General features: G+C 36.2%; 3 protein-coding genes across 6 annotated transcripts in view; 2 read left to right on the forward strand and 1 right to left on the reverse strand.

Moving 5' to 3' along the window:
• The window catches only part of LOC107265544 (protein henna), an 8,171-nt gene extending 2,308 nt beyond the window's left edge, over window positions 1–5,863 (forward strand). Inside the window, exons 1-8 of one of the 3 annotated variants that reach the window (XM_015735125.2) lie at window positions 943–1,136; window positions 2,605–2,733; window positions 2,816–2,970; window positions 3,037–3,219; window positions 3,291–3,487; window positions 3,574–3,836; window positions 4,023–4,252; window positions 5,100–5,863. In XM_015735125.2, the coding sequence (XP_015590611.1) occupies window positions 1,098–1,136; window positions 2,605–2,733; window positions 2,816–2,970; window positions 3,037–3,219; window positions 3,291–3,487; window positions 3,574–3,836; window positions 4,023–4,252; window positions 5,100–5,262 (1,359 nt within the window). In that variant the 5' untranslated portion in view covers window positions 943–1,097 and the 3' untranslated portion in view covers window positions 5,263–5,863. Of the gene's footprint in view, window positions 1–942; window positions 1,137–2,306; window positions 2,484–2,604; window positions 2,734–2,815; window positions 2,971–3,036; window positions 3,220–3,290; window positions 3,488–3,573; window positions 3,837–4,022; window positions 4,253–5,099 lie in introns of those variants that run through there. The other 2 variants (XM_015735126.2, XM_015735124.2) reach the window with 2 other exon arrangements.
• On the reverse strand, window positions 5,735–13,095 carry LOC107265543 (circadian locomoter output cycles protein kaput). 2 transcript variants are annotated; one of them, XM_015735123.2, is made up of 13 exons: window positions 12,325–13,095; window positions 10,645–10,724; window positions 10,536–10,580; window positions 10,312–10,460; window positions 10,152–10,243; window positions 9,738–9,939; window positions 9,557–9,652; window positions 9,405–9,480; window positions 9,067–9,305; window positions 8,717–8,964; window positions 8,216–8,596; window positions 7,967–8,140; window positions 5,735–7,876 (listed from the first exon to the last, which is right to left on the reverse strand). In XM_015735123.2, the coding sequence occupies exons 3-13, from the start codon at window positions 10,571–10,573 to the stop codon at window positions 7,490–7,492; spliced, it is 2,082 nt and encodes a 693-aa protein (XP_015590609.1). In that variant the 5' UTR covers window positions 10,574–10,580; window positions 10,645–10,724; window positions 12,325–13,095; the 3' UTR covers window positions 5,735–7,489. The 2 variants fall into 2 exon arrangements, with proteins under 2 accessions (XP_015590609.1, XP_015590608.1); XM_015735122.2 differs by lacking the exon at window positions 10,645–10,724 and having other exon boundaries at window positions 12,325–13,094.
• Window positions 13,096–13,403: 308 nt separating this feature from the next.
• Window positions 13,404–16,161, forward strand: LOC107265529. The gene is made up of 2 exons (XM_015735083.2): window positions 13,404–14,315; window positions 14,424–16,161. Exons 1-2 carry the CDS (start codon window positions 14,280–14,282, stop codon window positions 16,119–16,121), a joined length of 1,734 nt encoding a protein of 577 aa, XP_015590569.1. The 5' UTR covers window positions 13,404–14,279; the 3' UTR covers window positions 16,122–16,161.
• Window positions 16,162–21,991: the final 5,830 nt, after the last annotated feature.

Genomic DNA, 21,991 nt, shown 5'->3' on the forward strand with positions numbered 1-21,991 from the left:
TAATAACAAACATACAGCATTAGAATACTATGAGCACGTGCAAAGAAAGTACTTTGGAATTCCTGGTACGGACCCGCCAAGTAGTACTCGATAAGGAATCACCTAAAGTTTTATTAATTATTAAATCACCATTAAATCGTAATTAAACACGGGAAGCAGTAGTAACATAGAAGAGTAGCGAAAACGTTATAGGAAATATTGAAAATATAATTAAAATGATGGGCCAGTGCTAGATCATATAATAGGAAAACATGTAGTGACTTATGTACTTTCACTTATGACTTATGTACGCATTCATTCTTTCTTTTACAAAGTAATTAATCCAATTAATATTAAATTAATAATATATATCTATAAGTATACTTTATACCGAATGATAATTTATTTCTCGAAGAAGATGATCGATACGTGATTCATTGGTTTGTACAAATTTCAAGCGAATGGAAAGAAGAAAATATTATTATCAAATGAAAAAGAAAAAAATAAGAAAACAACCAGTTGCGTTGTTTGTAAGACCAACATAACACTCATATTTTTTCTCAACTTGCACACTTTTCAAGATCATCTACTCCGGAGTGAGTAAACCAGTTTCGCGATAAACAAAAAGAGTCATTGCAATTATAATATAGTCAAGCGAAGAATAAAATGGGGAGACTGGTTTTTCAACAAGACATATATAGAGTCTTTCAAAACATGTACGTCCACTTTGCGAAACAACGAATTCACTATAAATATAAGAAAAAATTAAGAAGACCAACAATTTACGCAAACAATAATTCAATTACGTAATAATCATCACAATCACTTATAACGATCCCATATTGTACAGATCACCAATTATTTTTCAGTTGCATATTTCATTTGTGTAAACCTGTAGATTTCATTATTGTGCATCCAGGATAAAACGAGATGCTATATTTTGTAGTTCCAACAAAGTGCACCAGTCTACATATAAGACTGCATCTTGTAGTAATGGAGAAAATCAGTTTATGACAGAATTCAGAGAAGCAGGTTGTCGTTTGTTTAAGTGTATTAAGAATAATAATAATAATAATAATAATAATAACAAATTAACTGCACCATAAAAAAACATCAAAATGTCCAATATCAATACATCACACGAGAAGTACGACGAGGTAAGAAATCTTTTTTCTCTATAATATTTGTTTAGGTATAATATATACTTAGAGACGTGTGGCGAGAACATTTTTTAAAAATAAAATAAAATAAAATTGAAAATCAATAAAAGGTCATTTGATTTAATTTAAGATAATTATTGATACTTGTGACCAATGAGTGATATTTTTCGACTGTTTTTAATCTGGTAGGATTAATTGACGATTATCAAGTCGTTTATGATTACTAGAGTTTTTTTTTTATTTATCTCACTACTACGCTGTTTCTACCACTGATCTACTGATCATTCTAATAAAAAAGCGGCGGTCTTGGTGTGAATGAACTGTGACTGGTATAGTCATTGCTAAGGCTAATCTCTAGGAAATTAATTAATTTTGTATAATTGAAATATTTCTTGAATTGTAAACATAATTAATTTTACGATACCTCGTCGTCCCACTATTTGGCAGATTTTTTATTATCTCTCTCAATCCTCAATATAAATTTCATCAGCTTCTCTTTGGTGAAATTGACGCATGAGAATTCATACAAGGTCATCCTTTTTGTGATCCTTATGACTAAACGTTGGTACAATATTGCGAATGCAGGAACTCGGCACATTAAAATTGTAAAAAAATATATCAGCATATAATTATACGAAAAAAAAGTGATAAAGGTATAATAAGATTTGTAGTAAGATTTAAAAAAAATAGATGAAGCATATTCAATTGTTTATGCAAATTGGAAAAACGTGTTAGAAACGTATACTTTATAGAAGTTCTAGAATGTAGCAACAATGTATCAATTTATACGACATAGTAGCAGGAAACGATTTTGCAAATTATATAATTAAGGTAACAAAAAGATTCAGAAAATATTATTTTTCTGGTAAACGTTTACTTCGTGCAATTCCAATATTATGTTGCGTCATATTTCTATCCGGTTAAAATACCGTTACGAGAAAATTGAAGACGATGACCATTGTTCTGTTTTACCGACTGAGCCGGTAAATATGCTTGCGATCCGGTACGATATATTTTTTTAATTCTTTTTGTGTCATTCGCGAAACAAACTTTCGCAAATCTTTGCAAAGAAGAATCGAGGCTCTGGGAAAGAGTGGTGGAAATTTAATGTCTGTGGCAGAAGGGAGAGCCTTATATAAATCTTGTGTTGGATTGGTTCTAGCTAGTTTTGATATTTTAGTGTGTGATAGATGGGCGTACGATATATATATATATTTGATTAGTGGCTGTTGATTGTAATATAAAGATTTGACGAGTTTTGTTAATAAAAATAATTTTATGGATTAAATATAATTTATAAAAATTCATGCAAACAGTATGGCACCATTTCAAGTAGTGAGAGACGTAAGAATATTTGATATGGTTTATATAGACAAAATTTTAATTTTATTCTCCATGAGAATTTTATTCAGTTTCTGACGACGTTGATACATACTTAATTTTCTCTTTTTTGTGTGATTTTTAGCCAAAACTCATGGATGGCGGAAATTACATAAGGGAAGGTCGAGATTCCGCAAAAAGTACATGTCTCATTTTTTCCCCAAGAGACACTGACGAAGTCGGAGCTCTTGGAAGATATTTACAACTTTTTGCTGTGCGTAAAAAGAAACTACATATTTTTTGAAAAATTCAAAGTATATGGTAACAATGTATAAAATTGTTTTTTTTTTCTTTAGAATCATAAGGTAAACTTATTGCACATTGAGTCTCGCAGTTCACTGCGTCAAATGGATGCTTATGAGTTTATGGTGGAATGTGCACCAGGTGGAAACTTGGGTGATGCCATTGAATCTCTGCAAGAGCAAAGTAGTTATTTTTCAATAATCTCAAGGTAACAAATTTTTTGTACAAAGTCAATTTTCAATAAATTATTCACGAAGGATCTTTTGACCGACAGAAATCATAAGGACAATATGGGTACTGTACCATGGTTTCCACGAAGGATGCGTGACCTGGATAAATTTGCTAATCAGATTTTATCTTACGGTTCGGAACTCGATAGCGATCATCCCGGTTTTACTGACCCTGTTTATCGTGCAAGAAGGAAATATTTTGCCGACATTGCATACAATTATAAACAGTAGGTATTTAATTAAAAAAAAAGAATCAAATGAATTGAAACGTAATACTGTTTTTGATTCGCATCATTAGCGGGGAGCCAATACCAAAAGTGATTTATACAGCGGAGGAAGTGGCGACGTGGGGTGTTGTTTTTCGTAAATTAACCCAAATGTATCCAAAATTCGCATGCAAGGAGCACAATCACGTTTTTCCGTTACTTATTGAAAATTGTGGCTACAGAGATGATAACATTCCTCAACTTGAAGATATATCACAATTTCTAAAAGGTACGATCTATATATATTTTTGAAAAATAATTTAACGTTAATAGGACTATAATTATGATTATCATTTTATCCATATTATTATTTAGACTGTACTGGCTTCACTCTGAGGCCAGTAGCCGGCCTCCTTTCTTCTCGTGACTTCCTGGCTGGTTTGGCCTTCCGCGTATTTCATAGCACGCAATACATAAGACACGGCAGCCAACCTCTCTACACACCGGAACCGGATGTCTGTCATGAGATCCTTGGTCACGTGCCCTTATTCGCGGATCCAGCATTTGCGCAATTTGCTCAGGTCATCGGTTTGGCCTCTCTGGGTGCACCTGACGACTACATTGAAAAATTAGCCACGGTAAATGAAAACAAAGTTGTTATATGCAAATCTTCAGTGTTTGTTGTTCGATGATCAAAGGAAGTATTGCATCTTGTGTAATCATTGCAATAATATTGTTGGAAATTAATTATTCCTCCAAGCACACTGCATCACCTTATTTCTGTTGTTTAGTGCTGTACGAATAATTGAATTTTTTAAATTCAGTGCTTCTGGTTCACCGTGGAATTCGGCCTCTGTCGGCAAAACGGCGAACTCAAGGCTTACGGTGCTGGTCTTTTGTCCTCCTTTGGCGAATTGGAATATAGTTTGAGCGACAAGCCGGAATTGCGGCCTTTCGATCCGGCTAAAACGGCCTTGCAGAAATACCCTATCACGGAATATCAGCCAGTTTATTTTGTCGCAGAAGACTTCGAAGACGCCAAAGAAAAGATGATGTGAGTCGACTTCAATTTTCTTAGATGCAATCTGATTTATTACAAACGTCGTATTTTGGTGTAGCTTATTATTCTTTGCGAAGTCCTTCCTTCCTTTCATTTATGGCATTATTTCAATGGGAGATGTGCAAGTATTTTTAAAGTCCCGTTTTTCGAACTAAAGAAGACTACACATTTGAAAGAGAGCCTCGTGGGACGTGGAAAAGTTTGACAATTGTTACTATTGAGTACAAATTTGAATTTGAATAATGTGAAAATAGTAATTGTGATAACATGTTTTTTTAAATTATGGTTTTCATTACATGGGAATATGTTAACCACTTTATTTCGATTAAGGATGGGCGACATGGGGCAGATTTCACCAAAGTTAATTGCGCGTTCATTAGTCAATCAGATGCCTGCATTTCTGTAAATTTCGAATCTGATTGACTAGTATTGACAGTTAAACCTCCTTTATCTTTGGGCACGTTCGATATTCGCATGAACCGCTGTGAGCATGGATGTGTCTTAGTCTATTGCCTGCGGGTAAACAGGGACATGATAATACTCATAGTGCTGGCACTGAATTTCGGAACGTGCTTTTTAAAAACTAGCTCTTGACAAGGAATGAGCCACAGCTGATTTGAACTGACTTGATTTCCCCATCTTGTTTATCAATTTCATAAATATGTCACTGTTGATATGGAAATGAATGTACGATAATATTTTCTTCTTTTTGGATCACCGGGTCGTAATAGTTTGTTATAATTCAGCTTGTCATTCTTACGCTGTGTGACTGGTTGTTATATCTTATTATTGTTGTTTTATCTGTTAACGTTTATTTATGCTGTTTGTATGATGATTACAGAAAATTCGCACAGACCATCCCGAGGAAGTTCGGGGTTAGATACGATCCTTATACTCAGAGTATTAATATAATCGACAGTAAGCATCAGATCGAGGATCTTGTTGATAACGTTAATCAGGAAGTTCAAATCCTTATGGACGCTTTGAGGAAACTTAAACAGTAAGTGCTGGAGTTAGTTTATTAAATTGAAATTTTTGCAAAGCCGGGACTGAATATTTTAAATGTTTATGTATGCCTGACACGTGTAACAGAAAGTGATAAGTATAATTTATGAAATTAGATAAAGCAAAAAGCGCGACAAACCAAAAAATTGTTTTTAATGAGAATAATTGAGAATCTTTAATAATTTGTATTCATTGCTATGGATATGAAAGTCATTTAATTACATGGCTTTCGTTGAATTTCCATGGTTGACACTGTTAAAGTTACTGTGGTCAATTTGATAAGTAATAAATATAAAATAAATTATAAGTTTCTGATATCTATTCTTTAGAGAAGAATATGGATAATTATTATACGTACAATAATTATTTTTTAAATGATATTGTCAAACTTACATGTAAGATTTTATAAGAAATTATATAGTGTGACTTTATTCATCAAGTTATAGGTTTATGATTTTATTTTGTAATTAGTTTAAGAAAGAAAACAGATTTATTGTTATACACTGGTAGTCAACGGTGATACATCAACGGTGTATCGGATTAGTAATTGTAAGTAAGTATCGTGTTTCATATTAAAATAATAACATCTTCTTACAAAGATCATTCTTAACATCTTTCAATTATTGATTTGTCAACCTATCTCTAACCATTTCAATCCTCAAAACATGAATATCAAATAATATAGTATCTTTTGAACCTCATTATGATTAATTTCAAAATAAAAATCATTTATTATAAATATTTATCTCAAGTCAAATGTCTTTTGTATGTTTAATATCGGTACATGTCTATTCTCCAAACAGAGGATCCTCCCCACTCTTTATGGCTTCTGATAAGAGGTTTAATGTGGTAAGAGATGCCCATTTGTTGTAAATGATAGATTCATTTCTATTATGTATATATTGTACATATAAATTATACAACATTGCCCTAATAACAAAATATACAATTTTGGATTATCATGTGGATAATTACATAAATAGATTAACAATTTTCTTGATTAGCATGAAGTAACTCAGGTGTATATAATTAACACAAAACATACAAGAAGACAATTCGCGTTTTTTATCTTAAGGTGGCACTGAAGTGGTTGTTCCCGGTATTAAATTACATGGTTTTTATGAAATAGGTATTCAAATAGTTTTTACCTAGTCGCGTATAAAATATACACGCTCCATTTTTCTCTCTTCCAGTAACCAGTATGATTAATTCTATCAATATTTCACAGTCGGTGAGAACTGACATATCAATTTCTATTTTTGGAACTGTACACAACAAAATATAAATAATTATTTTAGAATTTACTTGGAACAAAAATTTGATAGTTATAAAAAACAGGTTTAACAATCATAGTTTTTACGGCCGCGTTTCTGATCCTTACAACATATAAAATATTTTATACATTTTTTGGAACGTCAAAGTAATTGATTCGTACAATGGACTTTTTGGTCAAAATATCCTCATGAAATGTTATCTACTTAGGAACTAAAGTTATAAAGAAATATTTCTGGATTATTTAAATAATCGTAAAACATGCTACGAATTGCTTAGTCGTACCAAGTAACAGTTTAACTTTTTTTTGGAATGCTAACTTCAAGATATACGTGGATATAAACATATTACGTATATCTTGTCAGTAGTACATGTGCTATATTTTGAACGTGATAAATAATTGGCTCTGATATTTCTAAAAAATATATTAAAACATTTACTGTTGTTTTTGATCTGACGGAGAACAACAATTTCATTATGATAGGGGTAATATTCCATTCATGTACATATTCATACTCACTTTTGGAAAAACGATATAAACTTTAATCAGGAAATAACGTTCACAGTCACGACATGCATTTCAAACTCTTCACTGTTACTTTAAGTGCTAACATTACACCAGGTACGTTATCGTTTGCAGGTGACAAGATTCACAATTAACAATCATTTAAGAATACAGATGTGCCGCAAATGTATTTGCGCGAATTCAGCCACAGAATTGTTACACACTCAAACAGTTATTTTAGTTCTCTTTATCACAAAACATAAATAAACCACTGTTCCTAGATCTTAATTTCACAAAAATGATATAGTTCTGATAATTTCCTTAGAATAGTATTAGATCAATGAAAAAAATCAATCACACTTCCACCACATTGCGAGCCAATTGCACAGTCCATAATTTCATCAGTGCTAATCGATCAGAGGTACTTGATTTCTTTTGTTTTTGAATATTTAATGTACATTGCCTGGAGGCTGCATAGTTGTATAAACAGTCTCTGTTGGTTGGTAAACATGAAAAGACATAAGCGATGCCTGCTCAATCTCCTGCTGACTTGGTTGTTCCTGTTGACTCAATTGACTCTGTTCTTGTTGCAAATTTAGAATCATTGGTTTCATATTTGAAGTATTGGTGCTGGAAGTTGATGAAGTCGTTGTAACTGGAAGAGGGTGTGACAAACGTTCAGGGGGAACCAATGGTACAGAAAGAGTAATTGGTACAGGAAGCACATTTACTCCTTGAATACAAGATGACGTCAGTCTTCCTGTAGTATTACTAGTAACACTGATACACTGATTAGCCTGAGGAGATGTTGTATATGTTGCGTATGGCATGGTAACCTAAGATAAAAATTTTTATATGAACATTCATGAGTAAAACATAATTATTATATAGAAAACTTCCTTATTACATTTCAAATAAATACTCACATTCGATAATGGTGAAAGAATTCCATATCTTGCTATAAATAATTGTTCCGATACTCTTCTCAGCTCCTCTTGTTGGTGCACAATCAATTGTTGCAACTCTTCATGCTTACGCTGCAATTCATCTTGAATTTGATTTTGTGCCGGAGTCATTACTATACTTGGCTGATGTATAAGCTATAGGAAGTTTTAAGCAATGTTACTTAATTTCAATAACTCTTTTGCTTATAGTTTTTCAAAATGCTACTTTACCTCTGGCATTTGTAATGGTGAGATTATAGGTGGTGCTATTGTTGCAAACCCAGCAGACACTATAGGCTGAACAGGTATGGTTGTCATATACTGAGGCTTATCCAACAAATTTGAATATGATTCATTTATTTCCGTTTTACGATGATCTTCAGTTTTTCGCACTGACTTTAGAGCAACGTTCTGAGTTGAATTCGTCCGGAGGTGGAAACTGTGAGTTTGGTGGGACTGTCTTGAGCATTGCGATTCTGCAGATATTGTCGTAGTCACTGATTCCCTGCCTTGTTGTCGTGGTCCGGGACTTACGGCGACGCATCTCGATGCCTTGGATGAACTTGATGACCAGGATGGGGTTGTCACGTTGCTGAGGTATGACGTAGTCACCTTATAACAAGTAATCCTGGATAGAGCATTTTTGCACTCTTGACAACTACGGGTGTTTTCTTGACTTTTGACATTTATTCACTCGACAATAATCAAAACATTTTATTTGATTTTAGGTACCTGTTGTTGATTTTTTGATGGCAAATCGATGGCATCACGTTCTGGACAGTTGTCAATTACTTCTAAATTTTTATGCAATGATTTTATAACGTCTATGTAATTGACGACTCGATGACTGCATACAATAAACTCTGGTTTTGAGTTCCATTGGTTATATGTTATATAGAATCTGGTTTGAAGCCAAATCCATTGCTGGCCCTTGGTAAGAAATCTATAATAACATGAGGTCCCTTCGCCCTTCTGAATCACTAAAAGAAAATTGCTCTGTTCATATGTTTGGATTTTCTTATAAATTGCAGACCAGAATCTAACGAACGAATCTAATTTAACAAGTTTTTAAATTGACTTACAAGATTCATGACAAATTACGACTTTATCCAAGTCATCGATATGATAATAGTCATAACCGGAAGTCCCAAGTACTTCAAATGGCAAGTACCCTATGATTGGCGGAGCTCTGTGATCCAGGAACAAGAATTTCCACTCCAGGCTGTGCCTCGATGTGAATTCGGATTTACTATTGTCCACCATTGATAACTCGCGAATGAGTTGTGGCGTCTGAAGACGACCTGTGCCTACAAAAACTAATCTAAAAAAAGAACCCAAGAAATAAGGTAAAATTATTATAAATATTGTACAATGGTTCCCCTTAACTCATACTAATATTCATAATAAATGTAAGACGAACTTTGAATCATTTCCCTGAGTACCACTATACTGGCTACCGGGCATCAAATTATCTACATTCGTGTCGGTATCCGATCCTAAAAGTATGAAGAACAATTATAAATTCATCGAAATTAAATTTTAATTCAATGTTAAAAACGGGTTAACACTTACGAAAATATCCAATAAACTGAACGAGTTCGTAAACTGGTTCTTCTTGAGAATCTAAACCTCCCCGTTTTATATGGCAAGTAAAGGTGATTTGATTATCTACAATGAAAGGAGTATGGGATGATTTGTCAAAAAAAAATATATAAGAAAAATTCATTCATAGCTGATAAATTTATAAAATTACCTTGTCTATTACTCTGGTCCACGGGATTCTCGTGGTTTATTAGGATGCTGTAGAGCTGTGCCTGATCATCCTGGTAGGTTATTTCATAAATAGTGGATTTTGATAGTTCATTGGGTAAATATCCAAGTAGGGATGTGACACTTTCAGATGCATAATAAATACGGCCATCCGATGAAAATACCATAATGAATCCGTCCAATGCCTATAGGCAAATTAAAAAAGTCACAAATTTTGAAAAGTCTATATAGTATACATATAGTAAGGCCATGAGATTAATGTTATTTTTAAGGGATACATATTCTTATGGGTTACAGCTATTAATAAAACAAATTTAGAATGTAATATAAGCAATACAGCGGGGACATTTAGCGGACCTTTTATGGACATGACAAACAAAATAAAATACAATCCTACCTCGAGGATCAGGTGGGTGAATTCTTCATTAGAGAGGAATGAGGGTTTCCAATTTTCTTGTATCTCATGAACTCTGGATCTCACGGCAATTTCTGTAAAATAGAAGAAAAAGCATTTTAAGTATTTTTCTTCTTTAACTAGTTTTATATAATGCACTTACCAGCGTGATTTTTCAAAAAAAGTATTGTTGACTTCAGTACCGTCGACTTGTCCATTTTTCTGGCATTTGAATTCACCATATTGCCCAGCTCGTTCACCAACATGTTAAACTGGTCCCTGCGTTTCTTCTCACTGAGATTCCGCGATTTTCTAATAAAAGAAAAAGATGCTATCGTACAATCGCGTTAAAAAATTGATTTGTAATTTGTTTTTAATCGAACTCACCGTTTTGTATCATCTTTATCGTCGACATCATCATCCATCGTTTCGCTGAAATAAGAAACGAGGATTTTATCGCGTGCAACTTTCTTGATTTTTGCTGATTCCGAAATACCTTGATCGTACGAGTAAAATTACTAAACTTTGTTCTTCCTGTCTTTTACCTTGATGCAATTTGATTTATATTCTAAAAAACTACAGTCAGTATAGTTATATTTAGTTTTCAAAATGCTTCTAAAAAGTTTTACAGATATTTTTCCCCCCATTTCGATGAAATATAAATAATTCTTTTTAATAACAATTAATAGATCCAATTATATTAAGAATGCATTAAAATTTATTTTATGATAAATTTATGCACGGCTTCTAACGTGCAATACCTACCAAAAATAATTTAAGATATTTGAAACAAGTTTACGTTTTACATATAAATTATTCAGAAGTAACTTTATCTTTGTATTAATTAAATTATCAATTTCACTTATGGATAATGATTACAAATCATTGTAATTAATTTTATTTCTTACTACTCGGTTTGAAAATTCAAAATTCAATTTATATTGATATTATGTACCAAGAATGGGCATATTCGAATACTTTTAGTATTGGAATATCAACATACTAATGACTATAAGTCAAATCGGTATTCGTTCCAAAATGAATAAAGAATACAACTCGATTCGAAAAATTAATCACGAATCGAGTTGGATTTATTAAAAATTTTTAAACAAATACTGAATTGAGTTGGATCCTTTTTGTAATAAATACTGAATCGAGTTGGATCGTTATTCATTTTTGCAATGAATCTGAGTAAAATTGTTTTGAGTATTCGAATACAAAAGTATTCGATATGCCCATTTCTCTTATGTACATCGATTAACATGAAACTTCATAAAAGTGTAAGCTCATTGGGTGTTTTTCATTTATCGACATACTTTGTCAAGAAACAGCACATTCCTGTTTCATTTACTGCCAATGGGCCTTGCGCAGCAAAGGTAGCAGGCTACGACCAATGGGCAAAGAGGATCAGCTGGGACGTCATAAATCAGACCCAAAGCATCTTGTAAAGCCGTAAATGAAACACGAGTGTCTCGAAGTGTATTGGTAAAATTATTAGGTATTGTATCGTCACGTGTTCACGTGCTGTCAATGTTACACGTGTTTCTTATTATCATAAGGATAATAAAGCTTTGTCCAATAACTGAATACAACGCACGATAAAGTAGAACAGGGATAAGACGAATGTCTCGAATGAGACGAATGGAATTGGAGTGATTGAACACAATCGAGTTTTAAGTCCATTTAAAGTCGGTAAAAACCTTTTAGATTATTTTTTTTTCTTATGATAATTTGATATCGATAGGACAACCAAAGAATATCCATTCGAACTTTACGAATAATAAAATCGACCGAGTTATATTTTATTTTATACATTATAAAAAGAATCAAGCAATGATCTCGGTGACTCTGAATTTCTTCTGTTTTGCTATATATAAATTCAGGAAAAAAAGCATATAGATATAGCATAAAAGTCCAACGTCTCGTAGTGGACATTTAAGAGACGTCAAGTGTTGTGAGTTATCGTATAAGAAGAAGCTGAAAGTGGAAGAAAGACAAAAAGTACAAAGTGAAGATGATAGAAAGAAGATAATTTAAAAAAATAAAAGTTACATCTAATAATTAATTAAAGCAGACGCTTTTATGTAAAAATAATATTAAGTAATCGACTTTTTTGGTTATCTGGAAATCCGCAAACTGTGAATGACAGCTAAAAACATGATCTCCTAGGACTTACTCCGAATGACGGGTTGAACCTTTTCTAATGAAACTCGTCATTGTGGCAACAAGTTCAATCACTTTTCACGAGATCGTAATTATGTATATCGTATTCATGCGTGATAAAATGGACGTCGCGATAAACGTCATAATCGACCCAATAACACTTGCATCTTTTGTTCACAGTGCATCAATCGCAATTATCGTTCGATAGCCGTGCAATCTTTTACTGTAGCGTCCCGTTCGATATTTATGCCATTGGGTCGCCGGAAATTCAAACAGAATTATGGGATTCAAATTGTAGTTATTTTTGATTTTTGATTTTTTTTTTGTTTACTGAGGCCCGACCTCCTTGCAGTAACTGCCGACAGATATTCGTCTTTGAGATACACCGTTTAACAGTGAATGCACTTGGAATGACTGGAACACGAATACTGTAAACTAAAGAGGAACAGCAGTGCCAACATGATTTTCACAACGATGATGCCAATAACGAGGAATTGATAAATGTCACTAGGAAGCCATTATCAGAATGCTTCCCGTCATTTTGTCTCTAATTTATCTTTTGTACCACGGTGTATCGACCCAGATAACATGATGGCGCCATATTCCTCTCCGAGGATTACGTACCATCCAATCTGCCGATAAGATAGTCCATTTACCTTCAGTTACAAAATTAGAACAATCGCATATAACCGTTGGGAAGTTAGCATCCAAAGATAAAAATTTATATATTTTTAATGCCAACTTTTAGTACTTTTAAATATTTTTGGCCAGGATTTCTGACTTCCAAATCTTAATATCCAAGAGAAAATTATATTTTACTTGTTATTTAAAAATTTTTTAATAAAATAAAAAACAAATTGCGGAGCAAAATCAAGCAAATTGAGAGCAATTAACTCATTAATTGAATATTTTGTAATCATTATATAAAAGCAGCGGAGTAATTAGGAAAATATAAGGAGCAATTCTTTTTTAGGCATTAAAAACATACATTTTTATCTTTTGACGCTAACTTCCCGACGGTTTGCATATCACCTGAGACACTCTTTTCGAATTCATTCCCAATTATCCTAACGTGACGTATAGATGGCAGCATGTACACCTGAAACTAGAATTCAAAATGATCTGCAAATAACTCAGGTTCTGACTCAGGCTCTCTGAATCAATTCATACAATTTCAAAAGAAGTATAAATAAAAACATCACTGATTAATAATAAAATCATACAAACAATTTCACTAGGTTAATAAAACCATAAATTTTAATAACAAAAAAATAAAAAAATGTCTCATACCGTAAAAATATAATTTCTAAGCATAAATATCGCTCGTAAAAAATTTTTCAAAATACAACAATCAGCAAAAAATTAATCAGCAACGTGCGTTCTCAAAGAATCCAGTGAATTGCAGCTGTAATTCCTAACCAACTTTTTTCTACGTTGATCAAAGAACACGTGGTGTTTACATAAACTCGAAGAAAATAATTGACAAAGGCGACTCGAATAATTCCATTTCGTATTACGCAGTATGAAATATCTATTCTCGTATACCATACAGCCAACTATTATTTCCAAGTGATGTTCTATGTCAGATATATATTTCGTGAGAATTTAATTCCGCGCAGCGTACAGTCAGCCGATACCGTAATGCACTCAGCCAACCCAACCTTTATTCGTAACAATTCTCATATTACAATCGCACGTACATCTTTGATGTTTGATATAAAACTATTTGAAGTCACAAGCATTCAGATAATATTGAACAATGCGTAATGTTATCATTCTTGATCAATGGCCGAACGCGACTTGTACATTTTCCGATCGCAGCGCCTCCACCGGCAGTGCCGGCTAACTAAAATCATCTGTTACACGTTCCCAATGATTTAGTCATCGATCTGGTGAAATCTTACACCCCCTGCCTGTCACTAATTACTCATTAGAGGTCAGTACGTTAACGAACACGCGAGCGATATCATGCATCTGACAAAGTGCTGTCTGGCTATCGTAACGGTAAGTGAGGTTATGAATGAGCTTTGATAAAATTGTAAAAAAATAATTTTTCCGACGACAGAATAAATGCTTTTGAGTAATGAAAATTATTATTTTTGTTTCTATTAGATTTCATTGGTGAAAGTCAGTGGAGATTTGTCAGATCGTCAAGAGCAAAGTGTTGAAAGTTCGTTGAACCAGAATGAAAACTCCACCCCTTATTGGGAATATATTTTAAGGGAGTTTGTATTCAAAACAATCTCACCACCACCGCCAGCCAACAATGCACTGTATCGTCGATTATTGGAAGCGCCATTCTACTCTGGACCACTTCCTTCACTGGCTGATCAAGATTCGATAATTTTATCTCGAGGAGATGTCTTCTACCTGCCAAACGGACGTTGGATTCTCTGTCAGGAGGGTTGCACGAATTGTGGAGTTTGTGCGGAGCAAAGCAACCCTACGGTAAAATGGACGTTGAGAAGGTTGAAGCGTAAATCATCATTGAGCACAGTCAGATACGATCTTCAATTAACGATCGTACCTCAAGTTGATGAGAGTTATCACATGAAGAATCTCTGGCCACGTACCTACGTCTACGTGACGACACTGAACGACCAGGAGAAAAGACCTTTGCATGATAAATCGTCAGATTCTTTTAATCCGTACAGCATCACTGGTCCAGGTCAACTGGTATCGGACGAAAATACCCATAATATTCTTATCGACGAGGAAGCTGGGGACGGATTATTTTCATCGTCAAAAAAAAATAAGAAAAATTCGAAAATCTCACAGACCATCGAACAGGATGCTGAGAATTCGGCTGTTGGTCCAGAATTAAATTTTAAGGATAAAATTGAAGAGGATTCCGTGGATCAGACGTATCTGCGTAGAAATATTTACGATAGGAGATATCGGTCGCGGGATAAACCTTCGGGACATCCTGGACCTCTGACCCTCAATCAGCCTCTTGGATTATTCAATGCATCCGACCCAATCGAATCTGACGTGGATTCCACGAATCCGCGTGTTATACTGGGAACTGATCAACTTGGGCAGAAGCATCTGGTGCACATAGTGCCGGGAGATAATAAATCTGCAAACAGTACAGTCGAATCTTATGGCAATGATCCTGTGCAGATGAGTGTCGACGATAACAATAATAATAACGATGAGATCATCAGTGCAAATGATAAGGACGAATTTACACTCAAACATCCTACGTACGATAAGGTCGTCAGAAAAGTATTGGATTCATTGAACAGTCATCGATTGGCTATAGAAAAGTTTTTTGTTTCGAAAAACAATGATGGTAATTTTGTAAATAATTTTTCACTCAACAATCTCAAGTTGAACGAATTAAGAAAAAGAGATGATTCTACTTTTCACCTGAGCACTGAATCATATAACAATGACATGAACGATGCCGAACGATCGACGATCGTTAACGATTGGAGAAGTTTGATTAATCGTGATAACGATAATACGGGTGAAAAGTACAAAGTACCGGATTCTGGTAATTTCAGGACCGAGGGTAAAATAATTTTTGAAAAAGAACCATTAATCGGTCCGGATCTTTTGATGGAATCAGTTAATAAAGACTCCGACGAGATTCTCATGACGGAACCTAAGGAGTATGACGATAATTTTCAAAAACTCATGACCCATCAGAGATACGCGTTTCCGCCCGTAATTTCGAATTGGACGGATTTTAGAAATTCTGAAAGAGGACGTATAACCACTTCGTCCAATCTCATGGGAAGAATCATGGGCTACGATCATGATAACGCTACGGATTTTTTACGTGATAACAAATTTGTATATTAAACAAGAAAATGTAAAATAAAATTCATCCCCATAAATAAAATTGACCTCTTCAACGTTGGATTTGCGTTTCAACCGGATTTTGTTTATTTAATGTATACGGTTATATAAGAAGCAGAGGTTGTTAAGGGATGAAAGGTTATCTAGGTAACTATTTACTTGCTTACCCGGTTACATATCGTATCCTGTATTCAGATATTGTAGGGCGAATTTGTGCAAGCGACTGAAGGTTGTGTACTGTACTATAAGGGTTGAGAAGCGGAGGTAAGCCGGTGCTTATATTTAATTAAGGAGGATACGGGCTCCGAGTGAGAAGGAGAGGCAAAAGCAAAAGGGGCGAATTCGTGTTACTTGTCTAATTATCTACCCTTCCGTTTTCTCCATAACTCCAACCTTCGTCCCTCCTTGCTGCCACCCCCTCCCGCCGCCACACTGTTACCCCCTTCACAGTTTCCAAGACATTCAGATTTCTCGGAGAATTTTCTACTGTCTATCCCATCTTCTGGGAATCTCGTTCATTCGCTCGTCTCATTTTCTCCCTTCTGAGTTACGTCTGACAACTTAATGTATTATATATATATATATATATTAAACTAAGCAGGCATTCAAAAGGGCGCGAATTTTAAATTCTATAAAGCAACGTACTGTAAGTTATCACCGACTGGCAGGATAAGGGTAATGGGTGTACTACCTTAGATAAACTTTCTAATTAGATTGCTTTTACAATTTTTTTTTTATAATTATAATTCCTAATGGAGATTCACCTGTGTAAAATTACTGTACCAATTTAAATAGGATTGATAGGAATTTTTCATTTCTTATAATTTTGTATGCATTTGATTCTTTTGCAGGGCTGAGGATTTGATTTTGATTGTAAATAAATTCGTTCCGCTGAGATTTTGCGTGACTTATGTATCGGTAAGGACGGATATGCACGTGACAATGGGTTATGCTGATCTCCCAAGAAGCAGGATAATCCCGAGATGAAAATCAAGAAAAGGTGGGAGGATATATCTACGCCCCTACGTGGCATATAGGAGAGTAGCTGAAGCACTCACCGTTAAAAGCAAGCACCGCGTAGAAAAATAAAATGCAAGAGTGCAACCGGGGCTTATCGTGAATTCAGAGACTTACGTGCGCAAGCGCACAAATAAGCTGCCGGAGAAAATGGATGAACTAGATTTATTATGGAAGATACGCGTCGTTTAACTTTAGCGCGAAAGGGTGTTGAATGAGTAATAAATAAATTTGAAAAAAATTGCAAAGAAAAAAAGAACCACGTGCAATGCAAAGAAAATTATACGTAAATAAGGTGAAAAAAAAAATTAATACAACACCTGAGTCAAAATTTTATTATTGCGCTCTGCAGAGGAGCTGTCACTTCAATCTGCGTTCGCTTGGGCTACGCCGCTTGGTCTACGGGTCTGTACCTAGTCAGCTGGTCACTTCCAATCACCATGCGTCGCGAACATTTTTCGCCCTGATCGACGGGGTTCGCCTTCGGAGGCAAATCTGGTTCTTTACGTCTGACCTGCCCGAGCTTTGACTTGCGGCAGGAAGTGACGAAGGTTCAAAGTGTAATTTTTGATCTCTTTGAGGATCATCAGACTTCGGTCGGTCGCTGCTGCCAAGTGATTCGTTGCGGTCAACTGGACTAGGGGTGGTCGCGACTTTTCGTAGCCTGGCTCTCCTCTTCCCGTGTACCGGGTCTGCGACCCAAGCAGCGCACTTGCTTGGTCCAAGCCTCTTCACAGGATTCTTCTTTGTCAAAGTCTCTGCTCTCGTCTCCCAGTGCTCTGTGTCTGGGACTGAAGTCTGCCGAAGGTCGGAATCCCCTCCGGGACCCTTTCGCCCTTGGGTCACAGCAGTCCGCGGTTACTTGGAGTATCTGTCAGCCGGACCCACGTTGTCCGTATGGGCTGGGCCCGATTGCGTGTATTTCGCGACCTAGACTGCCTGATCCGGTCCTTTGGAATTGTTTTCTGTTAATTGTAATGTCTGTAATAATCATTATTCGTATTATCATCTTTTGCTTGAGGTTTCTTGCCTTGGGCCTTCAGCTCATTTCGCACCATCTTCCCTTATACCCTTCACTCTTTACCGCTACTTCCAAAACCGTGCAAGACAGTGGATGGGTCTATTTGAATAACTTCATCGCAGCGATTCACCATCACGCGTGAAAATTCACAGCCCTGTCGAAAGCTACTCTATTACTATACTAAGTGTACACTAGAAATACAGTATAGAACTAACCCGAATTAGATTTTGATAATGCATTTTGAAGCTATACCCATAGTATGGGATATAGTCCCATTGGCTATACGCCTATCTATAGTTCTTCCAAATGCCCATCTGCAGATCCACTGCACGGTAATTAATCCGTACTCGAGAAATACCAAATGTAGAAATGCAAAAAATTAAATAAATTGAAAATATTACTTTTTGGATAAATAATCTTAGATATCGAAGAAGAAAAAAATTGTTGACGTCAACAATTTTGTGCTCTTTGTTGTATAACAGGAAGAAATAAGTAAACGTAAAGAACGCAAGATAAAATAAATATAGAATGACGGGAAGTATGAAAAGAAAATTCGACAAACTTGAATGCCACGAGTTTAACGCCGAAGCGTCGCTGCTACCAACTGTACTCCCATGGCTTTCGAGAAGCCAAAGCAGGGCTTACTAAACGTAGACTCGGGACAGGAGGGGAGGCTTAGGTCTTCAGATATTTAAATCCCCGCGAGTGACTTGAGAGCGACGCGAATTTTACTCGTGGGATGCTGAATGGTGGGCTTGAGAAGCAGGGTTGCCAAACTTGGGGGTTGGGAAAACAGTCGTAGACTGAAAGAGCACCATGCAGAGTTTTTCAAGCGTGACGTGTATTCTGTCAGACTACCGTTTTTCCAAATACATAGTGCACGAAGCACAAGACGTTATGGGTACCAACCTTTATGTACCCAATATACCTTGGAAGGTACTAGGTACATTGGATAAGGAGGGAGAAGACTTCATCTTGAGTAGTGCACTGCTACGCGAGTAGTTGTCTAGGGACTTTACTACTACTAGGGATATTATTGCTCTTATAAAAGAGTAAATACTTTTTTTTACTCATGAAGTAAAATGTTTTCCAAATCTTCAATGCGTCAATACTGGGTACTTTTGTAGGATCAGATATATGCATGTGTTATTTGATTCTGGCTGTCAAAGGAAAAAGTGTTAAAATAAAAAATAAAGTTGACGGTGATTTATAAATATTTTTATATAGTTAATTGTGGATAATAATTTTTTTTTAGGTACTTGAGATAAGATTGAATTGGTTATATATGGTATATCGTGGATTCCAGGTTCGACTTTAATAGGGATCACGTAGACGGCCAAGAGTTAGCTTGAGTACCCCGGCGGTGAGAAAGCTTCGACCATGGACGCCAGATATAACCGATCGCTTTGAAAGTTCTCGTGGCAAGTTCTTATCGAGCAACTACCAGGGAGTGAAGGATGGAGAGGGAAAATGAGGGAAAGGAAAAAAAAAGGTGAGCGGAATAGAGTTGAGTGGAAGTCAGATCCACTTGGCGTTTTCAGAGACTTGAGTTCTTTTTACTAGACATTTCATTATAAGTATTCTAATGACCATCTTTTTAATCGAAATTAATGAAATTGGACGCCAGGTACAGAGAAGCTGTACCGCTTAACTGTCTCAAAAATGGCTCTTATACAGTGGGGTCTTCAGTTTTGGAGATGAACAACGAAAACTGAAAAATTAGACAACACAAGACGATAAGAATTGTTTAAAATTTAAGAAAAGAAAGTGATTTCCAGTAGCACGCTGAAGAGTTCTGCAGTTCCCGATACTATTTAAAAATAGTTCCGATGGTTAAAGCCAAAAAACAAGATTAATACTTTCGAGGTGCTAACTTTCCGTAACAATTCAATTTTTGAAAAATGTTTCTTTAATAGGTGTTTTCAATAGTTCTCGAGGAGTTCTATAATTCCTTGTAGCTTTTAACAATAGTTATGCTACGTAATATCGGTAGAATATCTATTAATGATACTGATGGCACCATACGTTTCAATGCAAACAAGCATGAGGCGTTGGCTTCCAGTGATGTTTTCCGTTGAGTTCCGTCATAGTTCTCATTAGAACTGACTGTTCTAACTATAGTTCCGCTCGGAACTGCACTGCTGCACTCATCAGTGCATGCAGGCATGAGGTGCTGGTTTTCAGTGAGTAGTATAACAAGGTGGGTTCTGGATACAGATTCCTGCACCGACATTTACCGACACTTCGAGAGCCTTCGGAGGTTCGTATCCATGGTAAATCAACGTCGTCTGATTCGTCTGAAAAACTAAAAAACTAAAAACTATAACAAATCTGGAGTGCTCTTTGCATCCTGCAAAGTACTATAGATCTTGATGGATTCCAGCACATGAGATGTTGGTCCTCATAGTCATCGCATAAACGTGAATCTGCTGTGGAGTCTTGACGTACCGAGTTGCCAGGCAGAGGAGAATACCCGCCGGAGACGTCTCCACTGACCGGAAGAGGTCCAGGTGAGACACCGGCACCCTGCTGGCAAAGGGCTGTAGAGCAGGCATTGATAGGGTGTTATTATGGTCAAGAGCAGGGAAGGTATACCCGTTAACCCGAGTTAAGAACTTGGTGCCCAGGTCTCACCCGATGTCCTGGGGTAGCAGCCGTGGAGGATTTCTAGTTATTACGCACCGGTTCATTAAGAAACGTTCTCGATTTATTTTAAATGGCCGATTCGAGGTTAAGGATAAAAGTTATCGGCTGTAAGGATCTCGACCAATCAGAATGATCAGTTCTCGAATTTTACTATTGTCAATTGAGCTTTAAACCAGTCTGTCTTGGGACACCGATCAAGGTGCCTCGAGCTGATTCGCGCTCCCGTGCTATTTGTTGACAGTTTTTTTAGCTGTGTTTCCTCTACGGTGTAAACAGTTCTCGCCTATGCAGTTCTCGCGTTGTTTAACATCCATAAAATCCTATCGATTTTCTGTGTGTGTTTCGGAGGTGCAGTGTTGTGCTATAGTGCAGTGCCCATCTGAGTGTTCCCCGGATGCGGTTCGCGGCCTTCACAGATAGCTGAACCAGCTCCGGTGAGTACTCCCAATTTATTAATCGGTGGAGGGATTTCGACTTCATAGCTCCGATTCGTTCTGCTGCGTTCTCTCCTGCGTTCAACCTAGCAGCCTGAGCGGCCGTGCATTTCCGTAATCGTCCGCTCCCGCTCGTGCATCCAGTTGCGTTTGTTGATTTTACGCGACCCCAAAATCGAGAGAATCCCTCGAAAATCGACACTATAGTCTCTCCCGATACGTTTCGTCAGAGCTTTCGTTTGGTGGAGTTGAGACTGTATCCACCTCAGCTCCCAGGTCATACCGACTCGTCAGCTTCCGGTAAAAAGAATAATTGGCTAGAACGCCTGGCATCCGAATGAATGGAGGAAGGATTTACGGCCGAAGGTGACGTAGGTTAGTTCTTGGATTTTCGTTATCCGTTTCGAGTTGGGACGGACGTTATGACGTCCTTGCAGAATACTAGTACCACAAACTACATACCTCTCACAACTTAAACACTTCAGTCAGTCATATGTTGAGATGAAATAAAAGGATCGGATTCGTCGTGTCGCTTGCATACGGGTGACCCCGTAAGGAGGTTGTTCCTTCCATTGAGAGCTTTCAATATCCTGTAAAAGGAATCGCAAAAATTCGGATATTAGTTCCTCTGCACATAGATCGTAATCGTGTGTGAGTTCAGGGGGAGTGAAAGAGGTAGGGAGGAGTAGGAGTGAACCCCGGGCGTCGGCATGGTTTGTATAAGGCCTCCGCTGCTGCCTTTGAGTCCGTGCCAA

This window comes from Cephus cinctus, unplaced genomic scaffold, assembly GCF_000341935.2.
Source record: "Cephus cinctus unplaced genomic scaffold, Ccin1 Ccin1_scaffold0228, whole genome shotgun sequence".
Lineage (NCBI taxonomy): Eukaryota > Metazoa > Arthropoda > Insecta > Hymenoptera > Cephidae > Cephus > Cephus cinctus.